General features: G+C 31.3%; 1 protein-coding gene across 5 annotated transcripts in view; it reads right to left on the bottom strand.

Annotated features, from left to right (window-relative positions):
- Positions 1-25,515, bottom strand: part of LOC139490969 (excitatory amino acid transporter-like) — a 71,691-nt gene that overhangs the window by 6,727 nt on the left and 39,449 nt on the right. For 4 of the 5 annotated variants that reach the window (XM_071278137.1, XM_071278138.1, XM_071278140.1 and 1 more), the window contains 7 exons: positions 18,022-18,176; positions 15,207-15,405; positions 7,234-7,444; positions 5,890-6,185; positions 4,039-4,165; positions 2,215-2,448; positions 672-866 (listed from right to left, as the gene is read on the bottom strand). In XM_071278137.1, the coding sequence (XP_071134238.1) occupies positions 672-866; positions 2,215-2,448; positions 4,039-4,165; positions 5,890-6,185; positions 7,234-7,444; positions 15,207-15,405; positions 18,022-18,141 (1,382 nt within the window). In that variant the 5' untranslated portion in view covers positions 18,142-18,176. Of the gene's footprint in view, positions 1-671; positions 867-2,214; positions 2,449-4,038; positions 4,166-5,889; positions 6,186-7,233; positions 7,445-15,206; positions 15,406-18,021; positions 18,177-21,102; positions 21,291-25,515 lie in introns of those variants that run through there. The other variant, XM_071278141.1, reaches the window with a different exon arrangement.

Below are 25,515 nucleotides of genomic sequence, written 5' to 3'. Positions count from 1 at the left end.
TGATAATGAGGTGTGGAAGGACAGTTTTTGAGACAGCGGAATTAGAGTTTTAGTTTTGCAGGACTTCAGGATTTACAATTTTTGGTAAGGGAATAAATGATAATTTTTATGGGTTAAAAAAATTTGTGGTTGACTTTTTTGGAATTCTTGATTCCTCATTAATTTTTTTATAAATTAGGGTTGACTTTTGAATTTATGTACATTTTGTGATCCTATCACATTTTCTTATTTTTAGAAGGCTCTCTTTCTTATAGAATACCTCCTTTTCTGACCTTATATCTAAATAAAAATACTGTAAATAATATAAAGCTTATGTATTCTTTTGCCAATACATTTTCTATACCTTGAGCAAGTTAAAACTACAGAATCCTGATGTTCAGTAGTTGTCATTTGTTGATGTGGTTCATAGGTGTTTCTCGTTTCTTGTTTTTTATATAGATTAGACCTTTGGTTTTCTCGTTTGAATGGTTTTACACTAGTTATTTATGGGGCCCTTTATAGCTTACTGTTCTGTGACAGCTAAGGCTCTGTGTTGAAAACCATACTTTGACCTACAATGGTTTTTCTTTTACAAATTGCGACTTGGATGGAGAGTTGTCTCATTGGCACTCATACCACATCTATGGTCAATTAAGGTACATTTCTGTGATTAAGTTGTGATTGAATATTACCTGACAATGATGATTTGTCCAAAGGAGAGATCAATGCCATTCATCTGGGCAATAAATATAGGTGCCACTGCTTCATACAAGGCTGTGCCATCCATGTTGATAGTGGCACCAATTGGCAAAATGAAACGTGTCACACGACGATCAACTTTCAAGTTTTCTTCTAAACAACGGAATGTAACTGGCAGTGTAGCAGAGCTGTAAAATCATAAACACATACTTTATATACAGAACCAAAACATCATTAACAAATGTCAAATATACAGAACAAAAAAATTCATATTTAACACATTCTTAAAATACATCAAAAAGAAATTTAGAAAAAAAACCATTTTGCTAATCAATGCATTTATTGTTCATTTAATGAATGGTTTTTATCTATTTTGAATTTATTGAACCATAAAACTAATTTTTGACTCTTCACATTGAATAATCCGCGAAGCTGATTATGTAAAATGTGAAGAGTCAAAAATTAGTTTTATGGTTCAATAAAATCAAAATAAATTATTGCCATTCATTATAAATAAATTTCTATCCAAACTAAGGCTCAAAGAACTTTTTATATTATTTATATTTACAATAACAACGTACACACATGTTAGCGTATTAATACACAACGCGTCAAAGTGGGCGTGTCACCATCAAAATTGACAACATTGAAAATAAAACTAATAATGTTAACCAATCAGAAGACAGTAAAAACACAAAATTTATTTATAACGTTATGTAATTGTGTTAAAACTAATGTTGCATCTTATTCCAGTACAGTAATCATTAAATTCAAATACTAGAAATAGTGTTAGATTGGTTAGGATAAAGGGAGTTGAGTATTATTTTTTTTTAATGATTTTGATATATGTTGAAGATCTAGTTAAGTTCTTAAAAAAATCACACATTAAAACTTAGCTTACCTTGCTTGGTTTCAAGAAAAACATGAAAACTTTGATTCAAAATTGGTTATTTTTTTTTTATTTTTATAAAATATTTCTTTTGCCTTCTTTTGTTTGGAAACAGGTATTTTTAGTGATAAATTAGTCAACTTGGAATATCTTAAAGCTATGATGTGTATTAGAAAGAAAAAAAATTTACATGCAAGCAATATTGTTTCATTACAAAATTTAAGTGAATGTTTGTGTGATATGCCAAAACAAATTGATTTGTCAACCTTTATTGAACATTTCATTATTGCATTAAAATCTATCTCCCCTGAAACTTTAGGTTTTCATGAAAAAACAAGAATGTGTCCATAATACAAAGATGCCCCACTCCCACTATCATTTTCTTTGTTCAATGTACCATGAAATTGGGATAAGATCTCTTATTTGGCTTTTAAATTAGAAAGATCATATCAAAGGGAACATGTGTACTAAGATCCAAGTTGTTTGGACTTTCACTTCATCAAAAATTGACTTGACCTTAAACTTTAACCTGAAGCGGGACAGACATGAACAGAGGCACAGATCAGAAAACATAATGCCCCTCTACTATCGCAGGTGGGGCATAAAAACAAAAAAATGCTTGGTCTTGCTGAGATATAATATATTACCTGGAACCAGTTCCCAGTGCTGTGACAAAGGCTTGCATTATTCCCTTGAACAATATAAATGGATTCTTCCTCGTAAAGAAGAAATAAATGGTGGGTAGGGTAATGAGAGCATGTATAAACAATCCTGATAACACAGTTACCATATACATTCCCAGTCTCTCACCAACAGCTCCAGGGTCTTCTAGTGATAAAATTTTACCCGCAACTAAGAACATGATACCCACTGGAGAATACCTGAAACAAAAACAAAATTTCAATTATTATACTCTCACTATTTGCTCTTAAAAAAATCTTTTGATAGATATAAATATCTAGTTTACACATACAAATGTATTTCACTTTATAAATATCTGTTTTTATATATGTGAATTTATTTATTTAATGGATATGCCATTTTAAAAACTGAATCTTTCTAACATTTTTGAAAAATGTACTCCAACATTTATTATGGTTAACAACTTTCTAATTTTAATTTTGGAGTTGAAAATGGCATAACCGAGTTCTACAGATATTTAAGTGGTGAATTGGTCTCAAATGGTTTCCTATATATTATTGCACTTATATTACGGTATTTACAGTGACTTGACTGTTAGTATTGCTATCCGACTATTGCAACTCATTCAAAATTCTGACCAAATTGCAATTTGTTTTATGAAACCAAACTGTTCAACTGGTCAGAATTTTGAACAAACTGTTCAGTCAAATTGTGAAAGTGCAAGGTGATAAAATAAAATATACATACAATCCTATAAGACTTTAACTCCACTTTGATGTTGATGTGACAAAACCAGTCTAACAGTTTGTATAGATATATTATAGTCATTTCCATGCAAGAGGTGAAATGTAATTTTGAATTGCTATAAAAATGTCCAAACTAAGCTTTCATATAATTTTTCTTTTGAAAAGTCTTCTATATTCATAAGAATCAGACATCATTTGAATTAAAACATCATATATTTGGTAAAATATTTGTGAAATAACAATACTTTATTGATAAGTTTCCATGGGGAGATAACCTAAAACATTCTTCTTTTGAATAAACTTTTTGAAAGAACAATGATTATCTCCCCATGGAAACTTCCTACAAACATATTGTAATTTCACACATATTTTACTGAATATGAAATGTTTTAATTCACATAATGTCTATTTCTTGTGAATATAAAAGATATTTTGAAAGAAAAGCTATATGAAAACTTAGTTTGGACATTTTTATAGCAATTCAAAATTACTTTTCAGCTTTAGAATGAAAATGACTATAAAATATCTATACAAACTGATAAACTGAATTTTCACATCAACAGTAATGTGGAGTTAAAGTCTTATATGATTGTAAGTATGTTTTTATTTTATCACCTTGCACTTTCACGACTTGACTGGGATTTTCTACAGCAGTTTGTTCAAATTTCTGACCAGTTGGAACAGTTTGGTTTTATAAAACAAATTGCAATTTGGTCAAATTTTTGAATGAGTTGCAATAGTCGGATAGCAACACTAACAGTCAAGTCACTGTAAATTAATATTGCTGGAAAGACATATACTCCATCGCCTCAGTTGACAATGTTTTCCCGGGGTGACAATCTGCTTTATTGGTTGTCCCACTGTCTATAATCACTCTGCTCAGCTCTTAATAAAATTGCATCTCACAGCTTTGACACAATATGAAGGCTTTTTTATCTCGTTCACTGCACTCACTCAACAAAAAGCTTCATAGTGTGACTCGCAGCTGATATTTTACAATATCAACATGCAGACAACCTGATAATCGGTACCTATCACCCTCTCAGCTATGTGTTATTTATATGATGTACGGCTTCTACATACCACATGACTATAGTAACCATTCTCATGATAATCTCATTGAGTATTGTGAAGAAGTTGATCATCAATTGTGCCTCCTCTCCCATCTGACTCAACATCATTCCAAAGGCAGTGAAAAAAGCAATTATACCTGTAATTATATATTTAAAATAAAATTAGCAAAAAGTTAACCAATCAATTAATGTTTACCACTCAGCATATTTAAATTTCAATTCTAAAATGACTTTCTTTAAATGCTTTGAGTATATACCTGTGGTAAAATAGAAATATATTGTATGTCAGCTAATAGGCAACATAATGATTTGTTTGGGCTGTTCCAATAATACTCCCACGTTGTACGCTTTTTATGAAGGAGCTAATCTGTGTACATGACATCATAAGACAATTGACTAAATGTGACATAAGAATAGAAACATTGTATGGGAAAATGTATGATTAGTTCTTTTTATTCCTTACGCCTGTGCATTTATACACTTTCAAGCTGGTATTATTTTTAAAGTGGTATGACAGTAGATTTCAATAAGAGTGCTAAAAAGAATGCATCAAATATTCTCTATTTCAACTTTTTTATGAAGAGCTTGGTAGCTTAAAGGCAGAAAATGACTTATGGAGAAGAGTTCGAGAACAATCATGTATTTCACTTTTGGACCCCTTGCAAAATAAACAGCTGCGCCATGAGTCATAAATAGTTTCTGAGAAAGTTTTAAGCAATAACCATATATTGTTTTTGAGACAGGGCGGGACATGTGAAACCCCCAACCCTGTTTTTTTTTTTTTTTTAAAAACTAAATATCACTAAAATAAAATTTTGAATCAAAACCAAAAAGTATACAGATCTTTAGATTAATATAACAAAGAAGTGTGTAAAGTTTTAAGCAATAATCATAAACTATTTTTGAGATACGGCGTGACATGTAAAAAAAACCTCCCCTGTTTAACAAAATACTCAATAACTCCAAAATAAAGTTTTGAATCATCACCAAAAAGTATACAGATCTTTAGATTAATATAACAAAGAAGTGTGTAAAGTTTAAAGCAATAATCATAAATTGTTTATGAGATACGGCACAACATGTAAAAAAAAACCCTCCCCCTTTTTTACAAAATACTCAATAACTCAAAAATGAAATTTTGAATCATCACCAAAAAGTATACAGGTCTTCAGATTAATATAACAAAGACATGTGTAAAGTTTTAAGCAATAATCATAAATCGTTTTTGAGATATGGTGTGACATGTAAAAAAAACCTCCCCCTTTTTTACAAAATACTCAATAACTCAAAAATCAAATTTTGAATCATCACCAAAAAGTATACGGATATTAAGATTTATATAACTAAGAAGTGTTTAAAGTTTTAAGCCATAATCAGGAATCGTTTTTGAGATATGGTGCGACATGTGAAAAAAAACACACCCCTGTTTTAGTTACAAAGTGCCTTAACTCAAAAAGTTTTAATCTTATTTTCACCAAAAAGTATACAGATCATTTGACCATCATAAGAAACAACTATGTTAAGTTTCATGAAATTTGGATAAGTCGTTCTCAAGTTACAGTGCGACATGTTTAAGCCGGACAGACAGACGGACGGACAGACGGACGGACACCGGACATTTGTATACCATAATACATCCCGTCAAAATTACATCCCGTCAAAATTTTGACGGGTGTATAAAAATGTGAAATGATTTTTCATTATTCAATTATTGCAACTCTGGAAACAAAGAATAAATTTGCATGTCAACTGATGCTGCATGATTTTGAAAACCACTAATAATTTTAATTCCACCATGTAACTGTAAACCTTTATATTGATGCTTTGAAATTCATTCTGTTACATATAAATGATAAATTACCTAATACATTGATGCCATTACTAAAAGGATATTGCTGAATAGTTTTGTTGTATGGTACTTTCATTTTGATAAATGTGTAGTTGTAATTATCCGACATATTGTATTGGCTAATGTTTACTACTTTAGCATTCAGCATCAGAGCAAGAGTCTTGTTGACGTCGTTAGATGACAAGTTCAAAGCATCATAATCCGATGTCAATATCTTCTTGTCTATTTCTTGAAACTTGACCACATCTTTATATTCTGTCCTGACATGGGCAAAACAAGCTTGTACTATGTTAGTTGGGAATACATTCCTGTAAACAGAAAATTAGCAACTGTAAAAACACATGATATATTTAGTATCAAAGCAGGCAGCAGTTTCAACAGAATCTTAGGGAAATAGTAGAAAATTCAAGAAAGATGAAAAGTCATATAATAAAACAATTGTTGACTTCTGATTTCAGTTGATACAATGATTTATCAACCCCAGAGATATTACAGTCACCCTCCATTGTTGGCCTACACCAGAGATATTACAGTCACCCTCCACTGTTGGCCTTGGTAAATATCATATCTCTTGGTTAATAAATCATTGTATCAACCTCATCAAAAGTCAATAATTGTATATTGTGTGTTTATAACTGCACATCTTGTCATCTACTGTATGTACAATTATATTCATTAAGTGATGTTTTGTAATCATGACCACAACAGGCGTTTTTTAGGTTAAAACTGAAGTTGCCATTTCTGAAAGCCCTGTGAGGAAATATTTGTTTTTGTTTACTGTGCTTATCCTAAAAGCTTTGTCCTTTCACAACACCATATATTTGCATGTCAGGATCCAACCATATACTAAGTTTTATATAGATCTAACAATATAACAAACTTCCTGTAGATACTATAAAATATGAAAGAGGAATTCAAAATTTCTTCTAAAAAAAGAGTATCCATGATTAAGATCTTTCATTTGGAAATCAACTATAATTTACAGAAACATACTGAATAATACAGGGTTGTGATCCAGCTAACATGTTTAACCCGGTTACATTGTGTATGTATGTGCCTGTCCCAAGTCAGGAGCCCGTAATTCAGTGGTTGTCATTTGTTGATGTGTTAAATATTTGTTTTTTGTTATTTTTTGGGGGTTTTTTTTGTACATAAATTAGTCTTTTGGTTTGAATTGTTTTACATTTGTTATTTCAGAGCCTTTTATAGCTAACTATGTGGTATGGGCTTTGCTCATTTTTGAAGGCTGTAAGGTTTCCTATAATTGTTAGTTTCTGTGTCATTTGGTTTCTTGTGGAGAGTTGCCAATCATACCACATCTTCTTTTTTATATGAAGTACTGGTTTTTGTACATACCTTATGAGATCAAGGAATGCATCAATGGAACTAACTCTGTCATCCCCTTTACTGTCTCCTAAGTCTTTTGGTCTTAAATTTTTATCACCAGGGTGAATAGCTGTTACAAGGACTATTCCCAATATAATGGCACAAAAAGTAGTTCCAAAATAATATAATATGGCTCTGAGACCCATTTTACCACTAGTATTCGCATCAATGGAAGCCAAACCTGACAATAAAAATCAAAGGTTATTTCAAAATATTCACTAACCTCATTTTAATTTGACATTACTTATTTTTCTTACTGGTTACCATAGCAATGTCAGTCTTTTTTTCACCATAAGGTTATCTGATGCTACACCAAACCAAAGGGTAGAATCAGAAACTCAAAGGGCAGGGGCCTTAAAAGTTTGATTACAAAAGTCGTAATTTGGAGGATTTTTACATGCAGTAGGTGAATATACCGATGGGAAAAGTAAATGACACAATTTCTCCCTCTGAGGGGTATGACACACTGCAAAGGGATAACACATAAAGATGTAAAAACATCCAGTTGGAATGGGGAATTTAAATCTGATGTTCAGTATGGCGCAGAATCAGGGTCAAAAATACTTCTTTGTGTATATACATAATTTGATTTACGTATATACAAAAATAATTAAGTATATAAGTTAATCTAATTATAAATATACAGAAATAATTCCGTATACACAGAAATAGAATTATGTTTATACAAAATTAATTCTGTATACACAAAAATTGAATTCCGTATACACAGAAATCAAATAACGTATATACAGAAATCGAATTACGTATATACAGAAATCGAATTACGTTTATACAGAAATAATTCCGTATATACAGAAATATTTGTGTAAAGACAGAAAGATGGTATTTCTGTATATACGGAATTAGATTTTTCGTACATACGTAAATCGAAATCTGTATATACAGAAATAATTATGTATGTACGTTAATCGAATTCTGTTTATACGTAAATTGAATTCTGTATATACGTAAATTGAATTTCGTATATACGTAAGTCGAATTTCGTATATACATAATTATTACATCTTCATGCCTTATATATCATGTACTGCAGTACGCCGCTAGATTAAAACTGACGTGGAAAGGTAACACACGGCCAGCGAAAGCTCTTTTATTTGAGAGCCCAGGTGGTCGTGTGGTCTAGCAGGACGGCTGCAGTGCAGGCGATTTGGTGTCATGATATCACAGTAGCGTGGGTTCGAATCCCGGCGAGGGAAGAACCAAAAATTTGCGAAAGCAAATTTACAGATCTAACATTGTTGGGTTGATGTTTAGACGAGTTGTATATACATTATGTACACAGCCATGTATCACCATCATTGATGGCGATCCGATGGATACTTCTGTTGTAGAGTTGTCACTGACTCAGACGTACTTATGAACATAATTATTTCTATATATACATAATTATTTACATATATACATAATTATTTCTGTATATACGGAATTCGATTTATGTATATACAGAATTCGATTTACGTATATACATAATTATTTCTGTATATACCGAATTCAATAAATGTATATACGGAACGGAATTCTTTTTACGTATATGCATAAATCGAATTCCGTATATAAATAAATCGAATTCCATATATACAGAAATAATTATGTTTATACGTAAATAAGTATTTTTGACCCTGATTCCGCGCCATAGTTCAGTGTATCAAAATTCTCAGTAAATGTTGAATTGTCCACCTTTCGTCACTTTAAAATACTCTTTCAACAACTCTTTTAGAGGGCTGTAGGTTGCCTATTGCAGGCCTAGGGCAACCTCTAACTAAATGACTTTGTTTCCCAGTTCAAATTTCACATTCTTCATCCATGTGCACCCTTCTTGGAACCCCATAGGCGAGTGTAATATTTGAAAAAGACGTCTAGTTAAGGACTTTAATGCACCCACCTAACACACGGCTAATTTTTCTTTTAAATGAAAGAATAATGATTTAACTTTGATTTTTGCCCGGTCGTCACAAAATCGTACGGTGCAGTTTTTGTAAAATTGACGTTTATTTCAGAAATTAGTTGAAAATTATAAAATTACGACATGTTTTTCAGGCAAAGGAAATTAGTCGTATCTCTTCTTTTAGACAGAATAATTAAGTGAATTAGATTCTTAAAATAATGAAAAACAATATTTACAACTGTAAGTCCGCATGCTTTTGCATTCCTTCTAAATATTTGACATTTTGTACGAAAATTTTCATAATCCTGACCTTTTCGGATTTACAATTTAATTTTTATTAAATGCTTTTGCACTCTTTTCGTTTTAGAGCACAACAAATTACTCATCAGTTATCGTTTTTTCATTCAAGATCAAGACTTTATCTCAACATTTCTTAAAATCACGAATTTCTGCAATTTTATGATGTTGGGTAAAATCACTATAGTTTCCGGAATCCCTTATCTATTTCGTTATCGTTTTTTTACTGAATATATTAGTCGATTTCCGTGTACCTAATAGTGCTATTGGAGTACGATAAATCATATTTAAACGGTTTAACTTCGATCTTTAACTTCAGTGTAGCTTAAATAGATATAAAATCGTCCGAAATTAAGATCAAATCAAAGTAAAACATGATTTTTGAGTTCTGTAGAATTCACCCCTTTCTAAATAAGGAATCGTATCGGAAAATTGTAGAACATTTTCCGAGTCGTGTCAAATTTTCACAGTCAAGTTCACAATGAAACCCTTCCTATGCTAAACAGCAAAAACTATCCATTGATTGACACAGATGCATAGTCTGTCATGTATTTACTACATAGAAACTATGTAGTTAAACACTTTTAAAATGAAGATACAGTTGTATTGCAGCAGTGGGAAAACGAAAAGATAAAGTTTAAAGAAGACTGGTCGATGAATATGAAAATAATGAAATCATCCCATTTGAAAATACAAAATATCATAAGAGTTTCTATAAATATTTCAAAAGTAAGCACAACTTATCATCTTCTATTTTGTCTGTACAAAGACTTTGTACTACATGTACCAATTCTACCGACCAGTCTCTTCTCATATATCAACGAGAGCAGTAGATCTACAACTCATTCCGATTTGTCTGTTTGTATATTTTGCAAATGTATAAAGCCTATAAGCAAGTTACACAAATTCATAAGGTATCCTCTGAGGAGCAAACTCAAGGTGTATTGAGTGTTACTACATATATCTCCTACAATGATCTGATTTACAAAATAACTCATGATAATTGTACTATTAAATCTTTATACCATCGAGCTTGTATCGCTAAATATTTGCTACAAAATTTGAAATCAGAAAGTAAAGAGCTATTTAATTCTGAGCATAAAACAGCTTTTACCAAAATTTCGACGATTAAAGATGACGTGCCTGTACATAAGGAAGTATTCTGGTTAACAGCTTTATTTACTTGACCAGTTAACCGGGCTTAATTTCTGCTCGGGGATCGCAGCCGAGAAAACTACAAAACATATTATCAGCTTCAACAAAAACTAAAAATATATGGTCAATTATTGGTTACATGTATATATACAGCCTCAACAAGGCCAAGGTACATCCAATATTATATACAGTAGCTCTATAATTTTGTCTTATGCCGTAATGACGGAAAATTACCCGTTTAAAATGACTGTTATATACAGTCTGTCAAATTTAAAGATCTGAGCAGTGACTGTGAAACTGGTTGCCAGCACTTTATGCAGCTACTAGTACTTTATGGAAGCAGATATAGGGTAAAGTTGTAATCCAATCAGAGGATTATTCAATTGAAATTATGCCACCTGCTTTAAAAACCTTTCTGTATGTTTTTTTATGATTGCGCATCTGCGGCAGTTAATAAAGCGTACGATATTCCTTTTGACAAAGTTCTTAGATGTATGGTTTTAGTAACATGTATATTATCTATAAATAATTTTTTTAGTTTTTTTTCATTTAGGTTTATCATTACAAATGCACCGTATTTATGGACACACCTTTGATAACTATTAACAAGTTTGACTGATCAGGAGATTAGAAAAAATGAAAATGGGGCATACATTCTTACATGGCATTATTTTTCTATTGGGGTCAGAATTTTATCCAAGACAATGTCGAACTAACTACAGAAACAATGAAAGTTCTCCGTATGACTTTGGTTGGCTAAAAGGCAACATCGGTCCGGTATGATGTCATCCAACTTTCTACAAGATTTGTTTTGATCCGTTCGCGCATTAGGTATAGGGGGAGGGTTGAGATTACCAAAAACATGTTTAACCCCGCAGCAATTTTGCGCCTGTCCCGAGTCAGAGTCCTCTGGCCTTTATTAGGTTTGTATGATTTTTACTTGAATTTCTTGGGTATATTTCGAAGCTTAGTATGACGTCCATTATCATTTCAAACTAGTACATTTTTGTTTAGGGGCCAGCTGAAGAACGACTCCGGGTTTGGGAGTTTCTTGCTGCATTGGTGACCCATTGGTGGTCTTCGGCCGTTGGCTGCTTTTTGAACGGGTTGGTGTCTCTTTGACAAATCCCTCATGTCCATTTCCACTTTTTAATTCAATCTGTATATAGTAGATCTTGTGTTCGTTTTGAGCAAAACCTCTGCTGTACTGATATATGCCCATGCCAAGGAATTTGTCTTTGTATCGATATGTTGACCGATAAGAATGATGAGATTACAAGTTAAAATGAAGCTATAATATTCCGACACCTAAATGGTCCAACATCCTATTGGTCCGACGTTTCGATCATTTAGGTTATACGCTAACGGGATTTTAACATAAAAAAGCCAAATAAAAGATTCAATATAAGATATAAGCATAAGCTTGTCCTCCGTTTGAAGCAGTGAAACAAGATATAAAGAAGTAAATTAATTAAATACTTAGTGTCAAAGTAGCCGAACGTTATCACTAGCGTAATTTAAAAAAAGTACAAACTATTTTGTCAAGTGTTGTTTGACTAGTTAGATATCTCATGATAAACGGCGGCCGACTAAAGTAAAACCAAACACAATTTGACGCATAATGAGTGATATTTTTTTCCTTGTGATGTTTTATATTGAAATTGTCAATTTGTTGATATAAATATACTAGTAGCACTTTACTCATTTTAGTAATGTTAGTTAGTACTCTTATCATATCTGATTTAGTAATGTAAATGAAATGCGGTATGATCCAGACTCCCGTGACATATTGCACTACAATAATAAAAATAAATCTGCCCTATCGTTGTCTGATCTTGAAGCGGTTGCCAGGCTTTCAAACTAACAGGAAACCGTACACTTCCTCAATAATAATGTACAGCTCATCGTGGGACTTTTCTAAACAATTAAAAAAACGTCATATGTTATGTTTTCCCCTTGCTTCAAATATTTTGTTTTGGATTATTTATATCAAATTTGCAGATATATGTTTGTAAATGCGTACATTCAAATGATATGGAGGTATTATAAGATTAAGATAATGCAAGGGCGACTACAGATACATTTGTGTGACTTAATGGTTGATTTTCAAAGACTCCGAGAGAAAACGTTACGTAACATGCGTTACCGTTAAAATCAACCAAAATCAATTAATACTATGAAAGAAATATATTTTCCCAACAGTAATACAGCATTCCCATAAAATTGTTTCGTTTTTGCATTTGTTTTGACTCGATTTTTCTACTAGAAGTATCCGTAAATTGAAATTGCACCTATGACCTTTGACCTCGATTTAAAAAAAAATGCACCATAATTTCTTTTGACGACCGGGATATTTAGAAAGTACACATTCTTAGCTTTCCAGTGATATATAATTTAGCCGTGTGTTAGGTAGGTGCATTAAAAATGTAAATTTGGCTCTCATATCACTCGCCTACCAGTCAATAAAGGAACCAAAACTCCTTTATCCAAATTACCATGAAAACAATTCAATAGCAGGCAATATGTGTAAGCCTATACATCATTGTACATAGAACTGTCAGGTGCACATGTTTTTATTTTTCCTTTCTGCATATTAACACAAAATACTTCTCATTCTGATCAATACAAAAGAGAATATTTTGTAAATATAATCGATTTGAATTCGGTTATATCATTTGTAATTCAGATGGGAAATTAATGTTGATTTCAGTTTTATCAAGTTTTTTATGTTTCAAAAATATTCATGTGAAAGTGTAACAGTATAATATTCAGAGCCATGGTGATTACAAATTGAGTTTATCAGCAAAGCCATCAATGATGAATATTTGCAACTAAATGTATTATTTACGTATTAGGTATGAATCATATCAATTAACTTAAATTCAATTAATAAAATATGTTTACACCATATGTATCATTATTTTAAACAGAAGTCAATAAATATTATCAAAACAAAACTGTGAAATAAGGAGAAAATTTTCATTTTTAACCAATTATTTCTGACAATATATCAAAATAGCAATTTTTAGCTACTTGTCCAGCTAACCAGATGAATAGCTTTGTTAAGTTTTTGGTCTGTTTTTATTTTTAATACAATTTGTAATTGCTGTATTAGAATCATTGATAAGGGAAATGTAACAAGACAAGTGTTTTCCTATAAAAAAAAGATGACTTTATACCAGGTTTGACTGTACCCAAATAAACATTTCTTCATTAAAAATTATCACTCATTGTAGTGTCATCAGTATAGATCTTCAATCTCAAAAAGCATTTTATATAAAGTCAAGAATAATTAACAGAAATTAATTCTGACCAGAAATTTAGCACCTCATCTGACAAGCAAATAACCATAAACTTGAACCAATATTACATGATAGCATCAACTTAATGAATTAAAAGGAAAATGTCATTATCTTATCATCTTTGTCCATTATATCTGATGTTTCTGGGTGAACTTGGTTTTTATCTCAATTAGCTTGAAAAACATTCACTAAACCTATGAAATGACTATAGGCCATGTTGATGAAAACAAGTTTAATATTAACTATAACATATTACTGAAACTAGAGACCATTGTAGTGTGAATTGAAAACATTACTAAAATCAATTCCCTAATGGTTTCATCTACTAAAATTAATAATGCAAACAGAATGTAATAAAATTGCATCAATGATTTTCTAAATTATGAATTCTCCTTAGATTTAAAATTAATCATGTAAAAGGCTCTTTTATTAATAAAAAAAAAATCGCACACAACAATATGAATGCATTTAACTATGGAATAATTTGTTTCACAGTTATTGTAATACTTTATGACTACTTCTTTTCTAACCTATTTCATTTGTATTTTAAAGTACATTCTGCTGAGCAAAAGAATGAGAAATTTATACTGTCGGTAAAAAATTACAGACTGATTGAAAAGATCTATTGTTTATTCTTTAGCTACTTTCAAAGGGGGTGTAGGGTGGGTTGGGGGATCCCAATCCAGGATAAAGAGGGTTTCCAACCATATGTTCAAATGCATTGATCGTCAAAAAAAATTTCCAATCCCCTCAAGTTAAAAAACTCTTCAGTGGTTGGTTTATGTCTGTCTAATCTTAATTATTTTTATTTTAATCAGAAATACAAGTGTTTGGTGGCAATTCTTTAATATTTTCTGTTAAACTTATACACCACTTTTTTTTAATCTGATTTATTTAGAGCTTGACATATTGTTTAGTCACCAGTCTGATGTTTAAGACCTATATATGTTTTTTGGTTATTTTTGTTGTTGGGTTTCTGTCTAAGTGCTGTCTGTACCGCATCTCTTGTATTCATGAATATCACTGTAATTGATTTACTTTAAAGAGGTTAAGGGAGGGTTTGCATATTTTCAAGCTTGATGTTTAATAGGTCATGTTGGCCAAATGACATTATTAAGTCTGATATAAAACACCAATGCTTCTCTATGGATCCTGAATTATGATATTCTGAGAGGATTGTGGATAAGGGAGACAATTCTAAAATTTATACAAGGGAGGTAATTCTATACCCAGTAATCATACATGGGAGATAATCCACTTATATAATAAAGGATTTTCTTTACCTGTTATCATACAAGAGGTAATCAAAGGCAGAATCATTAACTTTAACATCCTCATCAACACATCTCCTGGGAATGATATAAGTAGGATGGCTTGCTCGGAAGGTTCTGCTACCCGTAAACTAAAACCAAGGATCAGTCCTGCAAAAACACTGGCTATTGTCAATGTTAATAGTAGATTGTCTCTACCCCAGGTTCCTAACTGAAATGGAAAAAAAAATATGCTTAATTAATTTTAAATTTAAAATGCATACTATATGTTCAATAATAAACATTTTTTTATTGTTTTGCAAATATAATTATTCCTGTTAAGTGACAAGTTACGCGTGACAAGTTACGAGTCACCCATTGGCTGTGTTTGTTTTAGGAATAGCTATTTGTCTTTGTCTTTTTTCTGTTGCCATTAGTGTTGTTTGTGCATCTTAAGCTTAAGACTTTTAACAATTATATTTTCCAACTATAACCGTGACTTCCCTTAAATTGACTGTAGAAGTTTTTTTTTTTTTTTTGTTTTTTTTTTTTTTAAAGTATTACGTTTAAATCCACTGCTTTGTTTGCACCTGTCCTAAGTCAGGAATCTGATGTTCAGTAGTTATCGTTTGTTGGTGTGATTCATATTGGTTTCACGGTTCTCGTTTTTTGTATAGATTAGACCGTTGGTTTTCCTGTTTGAATGGTTTTACACTAGTAAGGGGCCCCTTATACTAGTAGCTTATTGTGGGTGTGGGCCAAGGCTCTGAGTTGACAAATGTACTTTGTCCTATAATGGTGTACTTTTATAAATTGTAACCTGGATGGGGAGTTGTCTTATTGGCACTCATACTAAATTTTCTTTTATCTATAAAAGGTGACGATATGAAGGTCAACCATTGCAGAAGTTTTCAATAACGTACACATTTTATCTATCATCACATGAAGTTACAATAACAAAGCCTTCTCAACATACTTGTAGGAACACTTAAGGATGCAAATAAGGGTTGAAATTGCAAATTTAACTGGGTAGACTGACCATATCAACAAAGTTACAGTTCATTAGATATCAAAATATCATCTTCAATTTTTATCTTTCTATCTTTGAGTGCAGAGTTTTAAAAAGAATAGACAACTTTTGAATTGATGCACTTTCCTGTAAATTTGCTATGTCATAATATTACAGTTATACTTATGTTATTATGTCACAGTTGGAACCCATTGTTTGATGACCTTGGGTCATTCAGTGTAACTTATTCATAAATAACAACTCAGATAAATATACATCTTATATAATATGTTTTCATATAGAAGTTTATACTGATATCAGCTTCTGTGTAAAAATCATTATTTCATTAGAAAACTGGATCATTTTGATTTCAAATAATTAATTGTTCATTAGAGCATTTTAACTGGTAAAAATCAAATACATAATATTGTAATTAAAAAATATTGGCTTTTAATGTTTTGTTGAATAAAACCCTATGCCAGTTTTACAATGTAAAGGCAGAACTTCATGAGATTTTCTACCCTTCAATGAGAGCTAATTTCTGTCAATTGTATAGAATGATATCCCTTTAATACTGTAGGATCAGATATCTACTTGCTAACATGAAGATATGGATTTGATTTCATATTAAATTACTTGTCAATATAAGTGAATTTCTTCAAAACCTGTCATGAGACATTAAGCCTGTCTTTCTTCATTGACTTTGACATGTGTCAAATCTCTGCACAGCAATAAATTTATTTATTTATGTCTACATTTTAATGTGCTTACAAATCTGCACATCTAAAAGAAAACAAATACATTAGATTTTTCAGGCAGATAAGTTGCCATTTCTGGTAAACATTTTTCTGTTATTTTTTTCTGTGATATTTCTTGATTATTTTTTTCTGTGATATTTCTTGATAAGGCCAAATAAAAATATATGTGTGGTTCGAGTAACCCTACCTTCACTACTTTTTCGTCTTAAAAATAGCCTACCCTGAAGATTTCATTGTCATTTTTCATTTAGCAATGTTAAAGTCAGAATGTTGCTTCCATAGACTCAATACCTACCCTAACTTTTTTTCAGATGTAACTGGAACCCGAGCTGGAACCACACATACTATTTTTTTTTGGCCTAAGAATGACAGATATGTGTAACTTTTTTTTTTTTAATTTGGTCACAGATACAGAAGTTTAACTGAATGCAGAAAATGATCCCTATTGTCTCTAAAAAGCAAAAAAATGAAACATCAGAAGTGTCCACTCATTATGCATTCTGATCTAAAGAAACAATGAAACTGTCTCTAGGGCTTCATAAATTATCTCAATGACATTCCCCACTAAAAAGTAATTGTCTGTCCTCACTGACTCACTATCACCTCATGAATGCATGAAAATGAAAAAAAAACTGCACCAAGAAGTCACTCTGATATCATGCAATAGGTACGGATAAAGAAATGCATGCTTGTATGTGAACTGTCTTTTGATGCCTAAATTATTTAGTGAAGAGATGATGATGATGATCAAAATTAAATGTTCAATGAGTGATATTTTCCAGAAATAATTTATTTCAACAATTTGCAATAAAGATATCAAATGTTGATTAAGTATCAGAGAATATTCTTATGGTATGGGCTTTGCTCATTGTTGAAGGTCATAAGGTGACCTATAGTTATTAATTTCTGTGTCATTTTGTCTCTTGTGGAGAGTTGTCTCATTGGCAATCATACCACATCTTTTTTTTTCATATCTACAGAAAGTATATAATAAAGAATTAATTATTTATAGGCATTCAGTATTTGCTTGTAGCTGTATTGTGACTAGATTAATTCTCACATACATTCAACATCATATTACCTTTTTCACCCTTTTCCTGACTTTACGAGGTTTAAGCCTGAGAAATCTAGACTTCTTTTTAGGCTTCTTATCTACATTATCTTGTTCCACCATAGGCTCGGACCCTTCCTGATCAGCCATCTTATTAACTTACAATGAATTTATCACTTTACTATCTGAAAAAGAAACACTATCATTAATGTCTATAAGAATGTCAAAACATAATATTTTAATGAATATTTGCCTGTTACCATTTTGTTCTTGATCTAAAATGTAAAAAGAATAGAATGTAGATGATGGTGACATCTTTGTTGATGGAAACTTTTCAGCCATACCCAAGCTATTGAGCAATACAAGTATTTATAATTGGAAAATATTAACAATGATCTAGCCAAGTGTGCTGAAATTGGCTTTATCGTTTGTTTATGTGTTACATATTGGTTTTTCGTCCATTTTTTTCATATAAATAAGGCCGTTAGTTTTCTCGTTTGAATTGTTTTACATTGTCATATCGGGGCCTTTTATAGCTGACTATGCTTTGCTCATTGTTGAAGGCCGTACGGTGACCTATAGTTGTTAATGTCTGTGTCATTTTGGTCTCTTGTGGACAGTTGTCTCATTGGCAATCATACACATCTCCTTTTTTATATTTAGAAGACCAACAGTGACAATCTGTCAATCAATCAATCAATCATTATATTATGACAGTTATATAACTTTCAATCTGGATAAATTAAATAATAAGCATACCAACAGCTTCATATTCTATCATTAATTATTAATGCCATAAATATTTCGTTAGTTATATTGAAAACAGCAACAAAATTAGGTTTTCTGGAAAAGAAGTCAAACTCTCATAAAATAAATGTATATAAAATCAGTATGCTAAATAATAATTTTTAAACAAATTAACTGTGACTTACTTACAACTGCCTTAACTCAGTGACTGCACATCTGACATTACTTAATGAAATTCCCAAGAGTTAGTTATGTAATATTAAGAACACACTATGTAACAATTTATAATAAAGTCAAAGTTGTCAGATACAACACAATTAGACCACACATAGCATGCTGCTAGATCTTTATTGATGTAAATTGTGGCAAACTGATTCAATTTTAGGACAGAAGCCTACTAACCTACATAGCACAGTGGTTAAATTAGAAAATTTAGTTTTAATATCATCAGAGATCATTAAGGCTACATATGTAGATAAAACTAATTGAAATTCATTTAAAATATATATATATATATCTGAACATATACAGACTAAATTAAATACTAAAATAATATTTTCAGGCATAAAATAACTGAAATCAATTAAATAAACCGACAAAAAGTGTCAGTTGCAATAAAAACATACTGAGGAGCATCTACATATCAAACATTGTTGACCTGACATGTGTGTAAAGTCCTAGTCCACTTAACTTAACAAACTATATGGTATGAGTTATACAGTTATACTCATTGTTGAAGGCCGTACAATGACTTACGGATGTTAAGTTAGAATAATTTGGTCAATTGAGGAGAGTTGTTTCATTGGCTATCATACCGCATGTTGACCACTAGATCATGAAAATGAGGTTTAAGCAAATATGTAAAAAGATAAGATTGGACTAATTCACATACAAACTATTTCCCAGAGTTTCTTGTGATGTCTAGGTTACAGTCACATTCTTGAAAACTTAACCCTTTAAGGTTGAACAACCACTATAATGGAGCATGAAATGAGGTCAAAGACACATGGAATTAGTATATAACAGACTGACAGACGTATGTTGACCACTTGATCAATGTACATTAATATTGGCAAATCCACGATCCCAATCTAGACTACAACTCTATCCATGGTTTCACATTGTAAGTGTTATAATTATTTACAATGTCTCCGGATATTCCCATAGTTATATCAATAGTTATTATAATTATTTAGATTTCTATCATACACAATAATTGTGAAAATTTCAGGAAAGGATAGTTCAACAGAGCAACCTTTTATTTGTTTATTTCACATAGCTTGAACAGAAAAGGCTATAACAAAATCAGTTTTTGATCACTTGAAACTACTATCCATGTCCTTTGTATGTATTGGTAATAAACACCAAATAACTCTTAAACTTGATATTAACAAATAGTCACAAAACTTCTGGTATTAAGCTTTTCTGTAAAAATGTATTATTGTTCACAAATTTTGCCATGCGAGTAAAACTAGGGTTATTGTTCTTTCAATTGGAAACTATATTCTGCTATTACGATTCTAGTTAGGATTGTTGCAAAAAAATAAAATACAAATTAATTAGCTTTTCATCACGATCCAACTTAAGATTGCTAGGCCATTGCAAAGTGTTCAATGAGGAATAAGATTGTATGTAAAGTATAGAGTTGCACAAACAGATTACACAATGAGTTTTTATATTTGTTGTAACTTTTAGCATTTCAAGTAAATGTGGAGTTTTTGCAAATGAATGAACAAAAAATCATAGGAAATAAATTGAAAGGTACTTTAATAAGGAAGTCATTCCAGTATAAGTATCTTGATATATCATGTCTATTGACAAGTTAGGCCTCATCATTCAATTAGCTAAACATGGTGTCATTGTGGTACAATAGTTGAAAGGTTTCAGAGTAATTGTGTTCATAAGGTATCCCTGAAATCGGATCCCGTATCATAGGCTGATCCAAGGGGCCTTGGGGTACACTCCCCTTTTTTACTGAGAAAGATTTTGATTTATTATATAGGGAATCACTGAAGCATGACTGGAGTCCCTCCTTTTTTTTAGTGAATTCAGTGCCAACCCCCCCCCCCCCCCCCCCCCCTATAAACTATAAAATGTTCTGGATCCAGCACAACGGATAGTAAGACAAGTCAATCCCATAGCACCTTAAATCAAACTGAGAATATGATATGATCAACTGAATGACAATGGTTAAAACAATTCTACCAAAATGAGCTCTTTCTGCCAAAATGGTCTAGGAAGAGTTGTAAGGTTACAATAGTCCAAAAGTTGGCCAAATTGTCCCATACATAACTCCCGTAAAATTTTAATAATCAAACTAATAGTATAGTATTGGGGAGAGAATATGAAAACAAATTATCCTACCAAATATGCAATCTTTCTGTATCAATGAAGTGTTTCAAGCTACCGTAAATCCCAAGATATAATTTTGTGAGAAAAAAAACCACTTCATTCAAAGCATGCTAAAATCCTTTACTAAATAGTCTTTACATTAACTACGTTTCTATATAATAAAAGTCACCACTTCATCATTTGAAGTTTGACACTATAGTGATGTAAGTATACAAGAGGAATGTATCGTGTTACCAAAGTGTTCAGATGTTAATTACATGTAATACATAAAAGTTATCAGTTTTGATACATGTATCTAGAGAACATCATTGTAAACTATATGACAGGAACATTAAGATTAGTGTTAGCTATGTTAAAGTTTCATCTCTGAAAACTTTGTAGTTTAGAAGTTAGCTCAAAAAGGAATGCTTATTGGCCAATAAGGATACATTTACAGTTAACATTAATTCATTAGAGCCTGAACATTGATTGGCGTGAAATGGATCAATATCAACCAAGTTACACTTATGAATTACAAAGAAATACCCCTTTATTTCACAATCTTCAAATCTTTACTTATGACACAGATGAACACAACTTATTTTCTCTTTAGCCCTTTCCTTCTCAGACTCATTGATTCAAGTGCATTATTCCCAATTTTGTGATAACAAGCACTATATATAACTATGTATTTCAGCTCCCTACTGTTCTGCAGCTGTCCTTTTACATCTGCAAATGGTTAAATTGTGTTGAATGCCATGATACTTTATGACAAGGTTCATGCCCCATCTATGAGTGAAATTGGTGTATGAAAATAGAGGCCCCAAAGAGCAGTTTAATTTTTCACAACATAACATTTTCAAACACATTGTTTACTTGCCAAAATACATGTAGTACAGTATTATTAAAATAGAATTAAACCTACAAATAACGGCAGTGAATTTCACATCCATACATCTTTTTTTGTTAAAACATTGGAAAATGCATTTATGTGGAGTGATAATATCTGATGAAAAGGCACCTTAAAAACAACCAAAAAGAACACAATGGAACAACTTGGGTGAAGACATAATCAAGGCTAATGATAGAGATTGCATTTCAATTCCAAACACTCATCAATCAAGGTCCCCTTCTACATCCTCCATATCAATTCCATAATGAGGTAGATGACATGTGATGCACTGTTAGATAAACCAAGGTGCATTTTTGTTAACATATTTGACAGAGTGCATGTCTATTAAACATATGGTAAATATTAGTAAACTCTGGAAAAATCTTGTTTTTTTCTATAGTATTGACCTTGTTGTACTACTACATCTAGCAATATGATAGCTATTAATAGATAAAACATGACATGGAGAAATGGGGTGGGGGCCTTTGGAAATTTTACATTTTTTTAAGGTAAACATGATATACATGTAAAAAGTGCAGAATATTAAATCATATTTAAAGACACAATAGCTTAAGTAAAATTTGAAGAACACAATTCTACTGATAGCTTTAGTATGAACCAAGAATGTCAAGGTCAAACAAACATGCACACCTTTGCAATCAGCCTATACTCTTGATAAAATTGGCCTATCCCTTATTGTAGACGGAAATTGATCAATGAAATATGAAAAAGAGGTCAAGGTCACCTCATAACCCCTGTCAACAGACATGCTGACTTATTGCTTATAGTATCTGTTGCAATTGAACTTTACTTCTTAAACTTATTAAATGTATTGATCATGGATCTCTGAAACAAGGTCATGATCAGTTGAACCCTGTCTGACAGATTTATATACTTATTCTGGTACATGTATAAGTAAGTTTGTTAGCAGTTGCTCATCCATGAAAATGAGTCCATGGGCAACTGACATATGTTAGACAGAAGCTTTATATAAAAGGATTATGTATTGGAGATATGAATCATCTGATTCTTCAACCTTCTAAAATATAGAGCTTTTTTACAAATAATTTAAGTTGCCACTGCCGTATTAGCAATTTCAAAAGCCCTTTAGCTTGCATTCTGAAACTTCTGCAGGGACATTTGGGTAGGACTATCACAATTAAAGCACTATTGCTGTGATATATTGGTTTCCAAGATAGCATTCAAGAGATTGTGATATCAGGTATATCATGTGCACCCACAGCAACTTACGACTTATTCAAACTAAAATGAAACAAAAATTTCCTTCAACTACAATGTATGTATGTATTTGTACTTCAAATAATCACTAACACATTTGATGGATAACTCTCTCAGGGATAACGGTTTGTTTTAATATCCATTGAAGTAATGACAATGATACATTATCTGGAAACATATCTATATTGTATTAACATGATTAACATACCAACAACAAAGAATCTAAAGTTTGGAGCAATTAATCAACATATGTAGACAATGTTAGGATGTAAATTTGTCTATGAATTTAAACTGATATGTGTAATTTCCTAAATGACAAAGAGATTTAGCTAATCTAGCAAAGCAATGATAATTTTAACTTTACATGGAGTTAAAACATAAAGAGAAAGGCATCATCTCTGACCAAGTAAAGCCAAAAACCATGACTAAGATTTTTAAAAAAACATATCAAGGAAATTTGAAAACCCAACAAATATCATCAAGATCAGATGCAGCTATGATCAATGTCCAGTAAATCCAAAAGATAAGAGCAGAACAAATAACACCAAGAATATAAAGCAAAGGAAAACTAACATAGTCAAATGTCCTGAGGATAGCCAGGCTAAAATGATAAGACAAGAGAACAAAACAAATCCATGACACAACATTGAAAACATCCATCATTTAGAAGAAGTAACAAAAAAGTTTGTTTTCAAAAATGTACTATTAAGATGACCAATTGCTCAATCATATTCTTAATATCATGGTTCCAAAACCTTCTTATTTTCCCCTCACTCAGGTTCACTTGACTTGAGACAGTTATACAAACTCTTTCTATGTCTATTTTGTTAATATAGCTCACCATTTTTTGCTCAATATTTTGAAAATGAAGACAATGGTTTTGGAAGAAGAAAACTCTGTTTAGAATACTTACTTACACAAAACATATACTAGTAGATGAGAGTACCAACCCAATTCATTCATATCCCTTGGTACAATAGATATGGATAAGTGTATTTGAGAAATTCTTGAGACAAAAGATGATATATTGGTAGAACTTTGTTACACAGAACATTATGTTACAATGCTCAAGAGAATAAAATATTTTTTACTGGAGACATAAAAGAATTTCAAAGACTAAGGATGACAAGAATCCTTCTGTGAATACAAGATTTATTATATCACTGCATATGCTCCCATTTCAACGCTGATGATCAATTACTAAAGATAAGTGCTGATAACATAAAACTCATGTATATCATAATTAACAAGCAATAAAATGGAAGATTTTTTTACTGATAGAAAAAAACCAACCCCAAGATAGTTGTCAATAGAATTATGGACAAGTTGGAGACAATATGACAACACATTGAACTTACAAAAAATAGCAATGATCACAAGAGAAAAGAGAAAAGAGTTTTGTGAGGTACAGAAAAAGAAATGTGTTTAACAATTCTGCTGAATTTGATAAAAATGATATATTGGGATAAAAGAATATTTACATTTCAAATAAGGGAATATAACAGAAGAGGGTTTCTAGCTAAGACAAGGTTTCCTTTAATACAGTGGTGATCTTTATAGCAAGTTTGAATGTACTAAATTTTTTGAAAAAGTAACCCTACCGTTGGATCGGTCTGCATTCTATGAAAATATATAAATTAGGCCGTTACTTTTCTCGTTTTTATTGTTGTACATTGTCATTTCTCTGCCTTTTATAGCTGACTATGGGGTATGGTTGCTCATTGTTAAGGCTGTACAGTGATCTGTAGTTGTTAATTTCTGTGTCATTTTGGTCTCTTTTGAAGAGTTGTCTCATTGGCAATCATACCACATCTTTTTTTATATAGATTCACTAATCGTTCAAAATTGATTTTTTTGTCTAAGAATTCCACAAGGGAATAAATAATATTACTTAAAATCTAGGAAAACTTAAACATTATCAACAAGGAGTCATATAAAACATTAATCCTTAATAAATGTCTCCATTTTATCATGTTTTCAGTCTGTACATTTTTGTGTGCTTCATGATCATACAGTTATATCATAGATGTACATCTATGGTTATATCAAAGCTTAAAACATTTCTGTAGTCATTTCCTTTTTCATAGAGATTTATTTCCTGTTCTGAGTTTAAAAAACAACTGGAAGGCAAGTTATTCAAGATGTTAAAGCTAATCACTGGGTATTATAAATTTTCCTTTAAATTGAGTAATTGTAGTCACATAATAGAGAATCACATTAGCTGCACGAAAATCGATACAAAAACAGTCATTATTTTCTCAAGATGTTTTGTCTCCGTTGTAATAATTCATCTTTACTCAACAAGAAAAGCTTCC

The sequence above is a fragment of the Mytilus edulis genome, chromosome 10 (assembly GCF_963676685.1).
Source record: "Mytilus edulis chromosome 10, xbMytEdul2.2, whole genome shotgun sequence".
Classification (NCBI taxonomy): domain Eukaryota; kingdom Metazoa; phylum Mollusca; class Bivalvia; order Mytilida; family Mytilidae; genus Mytilus; species Mytilus edulis.
The sequence above is the reverse complement of the archived record's forward strand: the minus strand, read 5'-3'. Positions and strand labels throughout refer to the sequence as shown.